This window comes from Ipomoea triloba, chromosome 3, assembly GCF_003576645.1.
Source record: "Ipomoea triloba cultivar NCNSP0323 chromosome 3, ASM357664v1".
Lineage (NCBI taxonomy): Eukaryota > Viridiplantae > Streptophyta > Magnoliopsida > Solanales > Convolvulaceae > Ipomoea > Ipomoea triloba.
Genome location: NC_044918.1, coordinates 15,237,017 through 15,250,394, shown reverse-complemented (window position 1 = coordinate 15,250,394; position 13,378 = coordinate 15,237,017). Strand labels below are relative to the sequence as shown.

Sequence of the window (13,378 nt, the reverse complement as noted above, 5' to 3'; positions counted from 1 at the left end):
TTTTTTTTATATATAAGGGCGTTTTGGGGAAAGTAATACTTTCCCCAAAACGCCAAATGCAAAACGCTGCTATATGCAGCGTTTTGTATATTGGCGGTTTGGAGCAAATCCGCTGCTCCAAACCGCCATTAACCAAACAAGGTTTTCAGCGTTTTGACCATGGTCAAAACGCTGAAAACGGCGGATCCGCCAAAAATTGGCGGATCCGCTACTAACCAAACAAGGCCTATGTGTATTATTTATTCTTTATAAAAATACTAATTTTACATGTATATTGTGCGAATGGGCCGATGCTCAATATTAATATTTAAATAAATATTTAAAGTATATCAATGCAAGATTATATAAGAGAAGTTTATTCGTAGGTGATTGAATATCGAATTTATTTATTTAAATAGGTAATTTAAAATATATGAATGTAAAATAATATAGAAGATTTATTATTATTGTCATTAAAATAAATGTTTGCGACCTTGTAAAATTCATAATCTAAATATTTAGTCAAAAATGATCATTTAAATAAATATTACCGGTTAGTATTTAGATTTATCATTTATTAATGTATTGACCCTTTTAAAAATCTGTAATTTTGTTTATCAAGTTAATAATATGGCATGGTAACGGGTATGGTACTGGCCCATTATGCATTTTATTAATCTAACGTTTACATTACCTGTGTGAAAACAAATGCTTCTTGTAAAAAAAAATGTGAATCAATAAGATCCATCTGCATTAATCAATAGTTATAAATTAAAAGGAAATTTTTTGTTAATTTCATAAATATTACAAAATTTATAATATTTATGAAATTGATCTCATTATTTTCACATCTTTTATAGAAAGAATCCTTCTCATATGAATTTATCCATATCTTTTCAATGTTTGTAATATTTTCCGACCACCAAATTAAATTAAGAGGATATGTATTGTATTTATCCAATCAAGATTTTAAATCATAAAAACAATGGTTTGAATTTTCAATTACTTGAAAAAGTAGGTAATAGTTCGCTGATCGAGTGCTCTTGCACCGAAAGATGCACGAAGCTAAGCGATCTAGTAAAGTTGTTGGATATAAAAAGACATTTTGTGCGATCAAGGGTGAATGAAGCAAAAGCAAGGATGCCAACTTGAGTAACACAAACATTGGTGAGAATTCAATGCGCCAAAAAACGTAGTAGTCCCTTTGCAAACTTCGTCCGAGGATGATATTTAGATTGTTCGACCCTGAAAAGGGTGACCAACTGAGTGAACCATGATTCTTATATAATTGTATATAAAGGTCACGTATTCAATTCTTCTCAATATCCTTTTGGTCGAGCTTATTGCATAAGGTCTTCATAGTGTGACTTACCTCTCATTTTAGTTTGTAAACTATTAGACATGAGTGAGGTTTATCTCGTAGCGTACACATGTAAATAGTAGTCTTGAGTTTCATTCCTCCTCAAAAAAAAATCACATTTCAAGTATTTGTGGTTGAGAAACTAAACTCCAAAAATGAAGCAACAAAAATTTGAATAAAAATTATACACTCGAATTAACCCCACACACTGAATTACAGGAAATCACATCAGTCTCGATCTTCAGTATATTATTCATAATTTAAAAATAAATAAAAATAAAATCAAAAGAATATATAAACACAAACCCTGCCTTTCTGCATAATTATAAAAAAAAAAAACTTTTTTTTTTAAAATTTATATTTTCTAGTGAATAAAAGGCTTAAAAGTGCCCACCACCTTCTTGAACGCCCCCAGTAATTTCTTCACCCCATCCCCTCTCGAACAATTCGACACCGCCACCGTCCCATCATTCCCCGCAAGAATTCTGTACTTATCTTTCCTCGTAAAGTTCGTGCACTCAAACCCTAACGTCGCCGCCAAGATCTTCTGCACATAATTCGCAACGTCGTACGGACTTTTCCCGGCCGAACACGTCGCCTCGACCGGCAACTGGTTCAAGAATGTTACCTCGTACACCGGTCGGGGGTTCATGAAGAAGAAGATGGGGTCCATGGCTTTCCACCCCCTCGCGGTTGTGGCGTGGAAAAACCCGACTCGGTAATTCATCGCCACGGGGACTATGCGGTCCGTTAGTTCCGCGAAAAGCGCGGAAAATCGTAACAGAAAGGGTTCGCGGCAAGTGGTGCCTTCGGGGCAGACGGCGAGGTCGCCGTTTTCGAGCTCGCGTTTGATTTTTTGGGCGTCGATGTCGCGGATTCTGGTGAGGCGGATTGTGGGGATTGGGGAGAGGAGCTCGGAGAATCGGGAGACGGAGTAGGTGACGGCGGGGATTTTGCGGCCGAGGACGGCGGAGAGGACGACGGGGTCCATTAGGGTTCGGTGGGTGCAGACGAAGAGGACGCCGGAGTTGGTGGCCGGCGGGAGTGGGGGTTTGCCTTTGACTTTGACTTTGCCGCCGAGGATGGGGGCCAGGAGGAGGACGAGGCGGATGGGGAAAGATGAATATATTAGAATCCGAATGGCGGCGAGGAGGATCCCTAGCGGTATCCATAGGAGGATTAGGAGCGCCGTGGAGGGCGTCGGACGCTTCACGAGGCGGCCGTCGTGGAAGATCACCGGCGCCGGCTGAATCATTTGGTTGTGGTCTTGCCCTTTGCTGCTCATAAATGGTGGACTCAACTTCTCCTGTTCATCATCATAAACCCATTGTTAACAAAGTTCTATAAAGTAACTTATGGATACCCCGAGGAGAGGGTATCGGGTCTGGAAAGCCCCTGATATCTAGAGTCTGATGTATTTGTTCCTAATTAGTTTCGCAATCTACTAAAGCACAAAAAGGTAGTAGGGCCTTTACTGAGGCTTGAACTCATTCCTTCCACCTGCAACTGAGTTTTACTAGACCACAAGGTTATTGGTCTGATTAATTCCGAGACAAGGGATTCGTGAAAAATTTTGACAGGTTTGACACTTCTTTCCTAATTTAGATTTGACATTATGCGATTTGAATGCAAGTGTAGTTACTCTGCCAAATTATTCTTATATTTTCACCTTATTAGACTAATAAAATAGTTGTCTAGGTAAAACTAATAGTAATTTTAACTGTAACTCTAATCAGTAAAGGAGTACGGAGATAAATTTACCTTGCACAAGGAAAGGTAGGAAGAACCAGGATTAGAGCGTCCAAGCCCTAAGCTAGGCTGACCATCATCATCACCCTCAAACAACTTTGCAACACGTTCATGAACGGAATCAAAACCCTCCTTAATAAATCCGGTGGCGAATCCGAACTGATTCACGGCGAGTTCACTCCCGACAACCTCGTCCGCCCTTAAATGCCCCTTCACGAACATCTCCACCATAATCCTCGGCATCCTCGTAACCACCACCCGTCGTCTCTCCCCGCCGCCGCCGAAAACCCTCCAAGCCTCCATCTCAACATCGTCCAAGTAAAACTTGGGCAAAACCGCCCTAGCCACCGCCTCAATCTCCGACATCCTCACCCCGGCAGTGGCCACGAAGATCATCACCTTCAATCCCATCTCCCCCTTCCCAAAAACCTCCAGCAACCTAATCGCCGGCCATAGCATCAGCAGCGCCGCAAACCGGAGCAACCCCGACGCCTCGAAAGCCACCAGCATGAAGTAACAGAACGGGTCCGGGTCCTTCAACAGCGTCCCCTCTAGCTCAGAAACCACAGAATCCATTATCCAAATAATTCTCTCTCTTTCTTTCTTTTTTTCTTTCTTTCTTGTTTTTTATTTTCTTCTAAGCGTTATGAGAATATAATCAAAGGGTTGTTAGATGAATTGGAGGAGGGTTGAATATAATTTGTTGGAATGGAATTGAAGAATAATGAAGGTGTTTATATTATCTGTAGAGAAATGGTGTGTGATATATATGTATTCAAAGTGGTGACATGTTTGCATGGGAATGCAAGACATGTACGCCACGTTATAGCCAATTACCGGTGACTTAACTCTACCAACTACTTCTAATTTTAAACCGTCCTTAAAACATTAAGAAACAAGGAAACATGGTAACCTTTTCGTTGTTCTAAAAAATCATTTTTAAATGATCCTCTTTTAGGTTACTTACTAACGTAATTTCCAACAATCCATTGTATAGTATTTTTGGGAAAATGACATTTAATTTTTAGTTATTAAGATGTAATCCTTTCTTCTTAAAAGGTTGAATATATCCACAAATGTAACGGCGCCCAGACCTTTGTTTGCTGCACACGAGGAATCCCCTCACTTTGAGAGGTTGTTCCAAATCAGGTTAAACATTTGTTTACTGCGCACAAGAAACCCCTCATTTTGAGAGGTTGCTCCAGGCCACTTTCCTTTAGTGAGACTCGAATACTTGATCCTTAATTTTTCTTTTCAAACTGTGACTAATTAAGCTGTTCATGTGGACTATTCAGTTGTAATCCTGTATTAGTGTGTAAGCTGTTGATCGATTCTCTGGTCCTACATTGCATTACTAGTCAACTTAATTACCAACTGCTCTAAATTATATTAAAGGATTAAAAATGTTATTTTTCATGAAATTTTGAGCAATGAAGTAAATGAATTACGAGTTTTGTGCATCCGTGTTCATCGTGGTCTTGGGTAGAAGTACGGAGTAATCTTCATGTTTGTTTATGTTATCAATGTTCCTTGTAATGTGTGAGACAAGTTGTTAAGCTAAGGATGGTGCAAATTTCTTGGATGAGAAAAAGGTGATGCACATGCCATGGAATGCTAAATGAAGGGATGAGACTTAGCTTTGAGGTTTTGATGTTAGCAAGGCAACATCGGACTTTGAAAACATAATTAATTACTCCGCAATAATCAAATGTAACCTCATTATCGCAATAGAAACTTACGATCATTATTTAAAAGTGTATATAGAACTATGAATTAAAGATCATATATGCCAAGTTAAATTGAGAAAATATTGATGGAATAATATAATATACCTTACTATTATTATTATTAATATTATTAATATTATTATATTATTATTTATAATAATAATAGTATTGGTCAAAGCAAGAAGGAGTCCAATCAAGAAAATAGGGAATTGTATGGGAAGTTATAACTGTGCAGAAAGACATTATTTAAAGGCTCAGAAATATCAAGCAAAGGGCCAGACTCATTCTCTTCTACATATAATCTCTCCTTACCTTTTCCTTCTTCTTAAATAGCCATGTACATGTACCTGCAACAACTATAGTGGATTTCGGCTTGACTTAGCCCAAAAAGGCTCGTGGTTTTCACTGTTTTGGTTTCCACGTTAAATATCTTTGTGTCATTATTTATTGATTCTCTGCAATCACCCATTTATTATCTTCCTTTATTTATAGGATTTAATGATTCGGACCACCCCGGGTTAATTAAATCCATCAGGATTGTAATCAAATGATATCTGTGTATTTTTAATAGCTAATTATGTAGATTGGCTTAATCATAGTACGTTTAAGTAATTATTTTGATGAGTTGATATTTTTCTTCCTTTGTATGCCAACAAAAAAATGTAATCAACCCAAAGTCCCAAACTATATAATATTCACTCTTAATCTTAGTCTCTATATTAGTAACTAACAATGAATGGTTCATTTATTTATTTATTTTCCAAATAGTTATATAGTTTACAATCAGTTCGTTGACTCATGAATTTTACAAGAGCCATTCTTGGAAATTATGCATAGATATCGAACAATCCAATATATATTAATGAAAGCTTATGATAGAAATATAATTATATGCAAACTCAATTAAACCTAAATCAATTTTCTTCTCCCAGAAGGTTGAATCTCCAACCCTAAGGGTCCCCCACATCTTAGCTCAACCAAACATGTGAGATGAGGTAAATTACAGTACTGCCTATTAAACCATTGAGTTAAGTTCGTGTGGACAAAAAAGAACAACAAAAATGGAATAATATAAAATAAAACTTATTACTAAATAACAGGATCATAAACTAGTAGAATGATCGAATTTTATAGCGAGAAAATTAATCAAAGTACAATACTAGATAATGATAAACTAGTAAACTTCACATTCTTGTCGTTTAATGTTGTTCTAATATAATGTTAGTAGTTAGCTGATACCCACTACAGATACTAAATTGTTTTATATATTAACTCAATTATATATTTTAATTTAATCAAAGAAAAAGAAAACTGCCTCAAAAGGGATAACTGAATAGGCAAAATATGATTCTCATACCAAATTATTATCACGAATTCAATTATTACCAACACGTACTTTTATAGTCGAACATGTCACACAAAATCTTCATAGTGCCATTTACCCAATGCACACTTTCAAGTAGTGATTCTCGTCATTGAGAAAAAAATTACTAAAAAAAAAAGGACAAGTTGATAGTCCCAGGTACCCTAATTTGCATGCAAAGTAATTAAAAACCCAACAACTTGGTCATAGGTTGTAAGTAGGTAGGAAAAATTGAGGATGTCAACTGCAATAATATCCAAATAGATAGTTAATTTTGAAGGTAGACTTGTGATAGAGAACAACAATGAAATTAGGTTTGAAACTTTGTTCCATTCTGCGACGGGCACCACCTAGTATAGCGCTGGTTGCTCACCTATATATTTTTTGCCCACTTTTTCATTTTGAAAGTTGAAACTGTTAGCTTGTGGACTAATTTGTATTCTTAAATATAACAACTTGATCCTTTTGTTATTCTTATCACTTGGTCAATTTTATCATATTTTATTTTCGTGTCAATTTTTCTTTTTGGTATTTAATTTTATCATATTTTATTTTCATAATTGCCAAGCTTTACCAAATAAATAATATAAAATTAATAAACCTCCCATTAAAATACTATTATTTTCTCTGTATTTACACTATTTTTATTTTGTGAATCAAGCACAGATGCAAGAATTTTGTTAATTTAATGGCGAAGAGTTATAATTAAGATCGAGCTTTCAACTATTTGAGGCCAAATCATGTGATCGGAAGTTTTGACCCAATAAATTATACCTCACATTAAACATGTAACATTTTCATAATCTAAAATAAAAAATAATTAAAAATGTACTAAGTGGTCAAATTCAAATTAATGAATTAATTAGTGATATAAATAAAAAAAGGAAAATGCTTAAATGCTTTTTTATTAAATGTTTATTTCCAAAATAGAAAAAGCAAGAGATTTTAGTAATAGCAATTGAGTTGACCAAATTAAATTACAAAACATAAATATCTCACTTAAAAAAAATTACACATTCTTGGGTGCTAAATTGTGGCAAAAATACATGACCGAGTCCTATAGTCGCAATATGGGAATTACACCTAATGTGGTAGACTCCTTGTGGGCACTAGACACTAGTCCTTCCACCTAATAAGTAGTTGAGTCACGGTGATTTACCCTTTCACTATCATGTCAAATCGGAGTGTGGAGACCCTAGGTGATGAAGACATGACCATAGAAATTTAAAAGATCATTATGTCGGTCCAAAATATAAAGGAGAATGTTTTAAAATGCTCATGGAACCTGATCATCATTGAAATGAAGCCACATAATGAAAATCTAGATATTTTAGTGAATTAAAATGTATTTATGCTAAATTTAATATGTGACATTTTGTTTTCTTTATTTTTTTTTTATGTTAGAGGTTTAGGTGAAATGAATGTCATTCATTACCTAATAATATGGAGTCTTTGATTTCCTTGAAAGTTATGCATCAGTCTATTTAAAGGCTAAACACAATTACATATAGAGATAATGATTGAAGAATTGAAGTTGAATCCAGAAAAGATGTGGCTCCGAGTTGTTAAATTTGAACTTTTATTTCTGTAGTTTTTTGTTTGGATTATTTGCTCTACATAATTACATATACCAAACCTTCAAAGAACCTTTACATAACAGTGTTCACTTCATCCACTGACTGTACCAAATTCTGTCACAAGTTGATTTCTTACATGGTTTTGACATTTTTGAGAAAATCACACTTTCAACAACTGCTTGCTTTATAGTTTCAGATAGTCTGTGTGAGATTTTCCATCCATTTTTCTTGCCAGGTTGTACCTAATAAAATCAATATACTTAACACTTTTGTACTTTCTTGAAAGAAGATGATCATCCACCATTGTTTCAACAGGCCCAATATCCACCTGGTCTTCTGGAATTACAAATGCTGCAATAGAGATTCTAGCCTTTGTCTGGTTTGTAACAGCTCTGTGTTCAATGCTTTTGTATACCCCATTACTCCAGCCCTGAAAAACCCAGAAACCAATAGCACTGTTTAGTTGCAGACATATGGAATCTCTATAGATTAGGCAGTCTTAGATATAGGGCTTTGTATTCTCTGTTCTATATGACAGCATATTCAGAAATCTTCTCCGTAACAAAGACAGTTATACAGTGTGAGTAGCCTTACTTCCATAACGTCGCCTATGTTAACAACGATTGCGTTTGGAATAGGATTTACAGGAACCCATGATTCTTTGTGCCTGATTTGGAGGCCCGTGATCTCGTCTTCTTGCAGAAGTAGAGATATGGAGCTAATGTCGGAATGAGGTCTAACTCCAAGAACGAGATCAGGTTCAGCGCAAGGCGAGTAGTAGTTCAGTCTAATGCCTTGTTTCATCTCTCCATGCATCTGTCTTAGCCTTTGTTTTTCCATGCCCATTAACTGTGACAGATTGGCTAGAATCTTAGTAGTCACCATTTCTATTTCTCTAGCATACTGCTCGACCGCTTCCCTGAGCACAAAGACTTCGAATTGTTAAGATTAAGCACGAAAGAATGTTAATTGAGACTGCAGATATTGGAAGTGCATATATACTTGAAGCCTACTAATGTGGATGGCCAGTACTTCATATCCTGGTGTTTTGGTGGCAGTGTCACTAAGAACATTGAGTCATTCCAGTCGAGTTTTTGTTGTTCAGAGACTATATAGGTTTGCCCGTATCCCTGGATATCGTTTTCTGCCATTGCATACTTTTCTTTTTCTCCCACAGGGAGTTCAAAGAATGATGCTGCAGCTGCCTCCATATTTTGCAGCACTTCTTTCGTCACGCCATGATTTATCACCTGCAAGATTGCATTTTTCTTCAATTCTTTTTTCTAGATTTTGATGAACGAAAAAGACGAGCAAGGGAGGGAGAATACCTGAAAGAAACCCCATTCCTTGGAAGCAAAATCTAGCTTTCTCAGTTCATTTTCATCTCCATTGTCAAGCAAAGAGAGATTTATGATGGGAATTTCAGATGATAACAGAGAGATTTTGGAAGATAGAGGCCTATCCTCTTCATTCTGAATGTATCGTTCGGGAACATCCTTTGCATCCTTTCTTACAATCTCCTGTACACTAGGTACAGCCAATGATTTTCCCCAGCCAGTTGTTGGTTTTCCCTCCATCCTAATCGTCTTCCCCTTTGCAGATAGAATTTGTATATCCGGTGTAAAGAAATGGACATTTTCGCTTCCTTAAATAAGAAGATGCCCAGAAGCTGACACAACTTTTATTATTTGTTTCGTCTTAGATAATTAATACTGTCATTTTTCATCTTGACAGTAGCGTACGCCGTCTATATCTCCTGGGCAGTTCCTTTGTTTTACATTCTGTCTTGGCATGTTTAGAAATTCTGAGAATATGTCATTTGCACAAAGGACAAGAAGTTGATATCTGTACACTTCATAGTTAGTGTTTAAAGATCATATTTTTGGAGTTTTGTTAAGAAACTTTATTAATTGCATTTCAGGTCCATGAAGAACAACAACAGGGAGAACATTGTACACTTCATCCACTGATTTCTGGCATGATTGGTAACATATTGATGAGAAAAACAGCTTTCAAAACCTACTTGAATTGCTCTATAGTTTGAGATAATCAGTGTGTGATTTTCCATCCATTTTCCTTGCCAGGGAATACCTAAGAAAATCGACATACTTGACACTTTTGTACTTTCTTGGAAGAAGGCGATCATCGACCATTGTTTCTACAGGCTCAATATCCACCTGGTCTTCTGGAATTACAAATGTTGCAACAGAGATTCTAGCCTTTGTCTGGTTTGTAACAGCTCTGTGTTCAATGCTTTTGTATACCCCATTACTCCAAGCCTGCAAAACAAAGAAACACCAATAGCCCCCGATTAGTTGCTTACAGTTGCATTAGTAGCCCGCTTACCAGATTCAAGAAATTTATACAGGGGGCCGGGGAGGCTTACTTCCATAACGTCGCCTAGGTTAACGACGATTGCATTTGGGATAGGATTTACGGGAACCCATGATTGTTTGTGCCTTATTTGCAGGCCTGCGAATTCGTCTTCTTGCAGAAGTAGAGTTATGGAGCTGCTGTCAGAATGAGGACTAACTCCAAGAACCAGATCAGACTTAGCACAAGGTGGATAGTAGTTCATTCTAATGCCTTGTTTCATCTCTCCATGCATCTCTCTTAGGCTGTGTTTTTCCATGCCCATTAACAGTGACAAATTGGCTAAGATCTTTGTAGTCACCATTTCTATATCTATAGCATACTCCTCAACAGCTTCCCTGAGCACAAAGACATCAAATCAGGGACAACCCCAGCCAAGCTGGTCAGACTGTTAACTTGGTAGCCCAGCTCGACTCCCAGTGGGAGCAGCTTATTGGCCTTCTTGGTTTTAGCCAATGGCCTAAACTGGTATACCTCCTTTTGGTCTTTTGCTGGTTAGGGTCATAAGGCAGGGTAGTGTACACCCTTAGTGACTGCGGGTTTCTCTTGTCACCCAAAAAAAGGCATCAAATCATGAAGATTAAGCATGAAAGAATATCAATCAATATTGCAGAAATTGTAAGCACATACTTGAAACCTGCTAATGTGGGTGGCCAGTACTTCATATTCCTGTATTTTGGTGGCAGTGTCACCAAGAACATCAAGTCATTCCAGTCAAGTTTTTGCTGGTCAGACACTACATAGCCTTGTCCATATCCCTGCAAATCATTTTCTGCCATTGCATACTTCTTTTTATCTTCCACAGGGAGATCAAAGAATGATGCCACAGCTGCCTTCATATTTCGCAGCACGTCGTCCCTCACACCGTGATCTATCACCTGCAAGGTCATGAAAAAGAGTGTAACCCAACAGTTCGGGACAGTTGGTAAGCGGGAAACAAGAAAGGGAGCCGAGACTTGATCGAGAGCATACCTGAAAGAAACCCCATTCCTTGGAAGCAAAATCCAGCTTTCTCAGCTCATCTTCATCCCCATTTTCAAGCAATGAGAGATTTATGATTGGGATTTCAGATGATAACAGAGAGATTTCCGAAGCTTTTGGCCTATCCTCTTCATTCTGAATGTATCTTTCAGGAACATTCTTAACATCCTTCCTAACAATCTCCTGCACACTAGGAACAGCCAATGATTTTCCCCAGCCGGTTGTCATCGGTTTCTCCTCCTCCATTGCCCTGCAGGTAACACCCACTCTTCTTCCCCCTTTTGCAGGCTAAAGTTATATTTATACAGCCAGAAATGGATCTTCCCCATTCCTCAGATAAGAGATTCCTGACAAAACTTTTGCCATTTCTTCCATCTTAGATTATTAATTACTCCTATGTCTCATCTTCCCAGCAGCATGTGCTGGTGATATATGCCAAGCGGCTCCTTGTTTGACATTTTTGGAACCATTAAATAATCTCATCCATCTTAGTTATACATGTTAGTTAACCTTAAAATTAGCATCCTAAACTAAACTGAACTTCATTCCAGGGTTCAATCTTCTACTCATAATCCCCATCTAGGGAACCAAACATGAATGAATAGAGCTTGTTTGTATTCGTTCAAGTGTTAGTGTTTGTTTGTTAGGATTTTTGAAAATCATGTTTGTTTTTGTTTGTTAATTGTTCATTAATGTTTGCGAACATGCTCGTTTGTTTGGTCAATTAACTGTGTTTATGAACATCCAAAGCAAGCAACTTGTGTTCATGAACAAATACTAAACAAACAAACAAACACCTATATATGTTCATGAACAAGAAATAGTCAATAAACAAATAGTCAATAATAACCAAACAAACAACATAACAGCTATAATAATAATAATAATAATAATAATAATAAGTCCAAAATTAAAGAATCTAATATCAAAGCAAACAAAATGACCATGTTTGTAAACATTATTAAATGAACACTAAACAAGCCTCTTTATGAACATTATTAAACGAACACTGACTCGAGCTTTAAAATTTGTTCATTGTGTATGTTTGTCATAATAAAAGAACATAACGAATGCTTACCGAACACGAATACAAGTAGTTTATTGAAAATTATGTTCGGTTACAGCCCTCTCCCCGTCATAATCAACATAACAACCAGAATTGAAACCTTAAAAATCTTGACAAACATGTGATTATTTGAGGATTGGTCCCAGCCCCCTCCCCCAAGCCAAACATCAATCATTTTTTTTATTATACATCCAATATCTCCACCACTCTACACCGATCAATTTGGCGGGCAGAAAGTGATGACATAGCGGGGCGCCCGGCAGCTCTTGAGCCCGGTGGACTCATCATAAGGATAACTATAAGCCCTAGGACAAATAACCTTAAACAAATGAGAAATGGCGGAGGGTTTACACCTATTCCTCTCTGCAAATTCTCCCGTGCAGCAATTCTTAGGATCCTTAGTAGCTAAACACGCACTTTTGCACCCCACCACATTTCCCCGACACATAACCGCCAGATTCCTGGGACAGCAAGCGTTCAAATCTTCCTCGCACGCCGCCACGCCGCAGCCGGCGCCGCCGCCCACCGGAATCATGGCCACGGGGACGTTAAACCCGTCGACCAAGCTGACATCGTAGTAATGCTTGGCGTTTGCCGGGGTTCCTAGGGTCATCTCCACGAGCGTCGCCGGAGGGGCGCCGCCGGCGCCGGCGCAGTGGAGCTGGCCGGCGCAGTCGCCGGTCTGGCATGAGCCTTTGCCGTTTCCGTCGAAACAGCAGCCCTGTCTCGCCCAGATTCTGCCCGACCATGTTTCGGGGAGATTAAGGATGAGCTGTTGGCCGAAGGTGAGGCGGAAGCCGCCGTTGTTTGGGGTGTCGTGGCCGGAATTTCCGAGGATTCCGGGCCATATGGTTTCTCTGCAATTGTTCACGACTATGAGTTGAGTTCCGTCGGCGCAGAAACGAGAAATCAAGAAAATGATGATCAAGAGCGAAGGAATTGGAGGAGCATGCATGTTTTCTTCTGATCAGCTCTGAGGGCTTAAAACTTGGAAATGCAGAGGTTAAAGAGAAGAAAAATTAATGGCGTCAACTTTAAAGATGGAGAAGAGGGTAATTAAGTTCTTGGGGAACAGTTTCGTCGTCGTGGTTCCACTCTTCCAGGCCACATTTTCAGCTCTAAGAAATTCTTCTTTTAAACTGTAAACATTACCCTATGATCGTGGGACTCAAAAGTTGCCACTATCCAACTAATTTCTTCCTT

The 13,378-nt window shown here is 37.9% G+C and overlaps 4 protein-coding genes across 4 annotated transcripts; all 4 read right to left on the bottom strand.

The window, feature by feature from the left end:
* Positions 1–1,457: 1,457 nt before the first annotated feature.
* On the bottom strand, positions 1,458–3,828 carry LOC116012343 (glycerol-3-phosphate acyltransferase 5-like). Its single transcript, XM_031251861.1, has 2 exons — positions 3,101–3,828; positions 1,458–2,645 (listed from the first exon to the last, which is right to left on the bottom strand). Exons 1-2 carry the CDS (start codon positions 3,662–3,664, stop codon positions 1,704–1,706), a joined length of 1,506 nt encoding a protein of 501 aa, XP_031107721.1. The 5' UTR covers positions 3,665–3,828; the 3' UTR covers positions 1,458–1,703.
* A 4,111-nt stretch (positions 3,829–7,939) lies between these two features.
* Positions 7,940–9,332, bottom strand: LOC116012959 (S-norcoclaurine synthase 1-like). Its single transcript, XM_031252627.1, has 4 exons — positions 9,084–9,332; positions 8,758–9,005; positions 8,350–8,674; positions 7,940–8,185 (listed from the first exon to the last, which is right to left on the bottom strand). The coding sequence occupies exons 1-4, from the start codon at positions 9,330–9,332 to the stop codon at positions 7,940–7,942; spliced, it is 1,068 nt and encodes a 355-aa protein (XP_031108487.1).
* Positions 9,333–9,788: 456 nt separating this feature from the next.
* On the bottom strand, positions 9,789–11,355 carry LOC116012958 (protein SRG1-like). Its single transcript, XM_031252626.1, has 4 exons — positions 11,101–11,355; positions 10,759–11,006; positions 10,142–10,466; positions 9,789–10,034 (listed from the first exon to the last, which is right to left on the bottom strand). The coding sequence occupies exons 1-4, from the start codon at positions 11,353–11,355 to the stop codon at positions 9,789–9,791; spliced, it is 1,074 nt and encodes a 357-aa protein (XP_031108486.1).
* Positions 11,356–12,138: 783 nt separating this feature from the next.
* LOC116014252 (thaumatin-like protein) lies at positions 12,139–13,274 on the bottom strand. Its single transcript, XM_031254274.1, has one exon. It carries the CDS (start codon positions 13,128–13,130, stop codon positions 12,393–12,395), a length of 738 nt encoding a protein of 245 aa, XP_031110134.1. The 5' UTR covers positions 13,131–13,274; the 3' UTR covers positions 12,139–12,392.
* Positions 13,275–13,378: the final 104 nt, after the last annotated feature.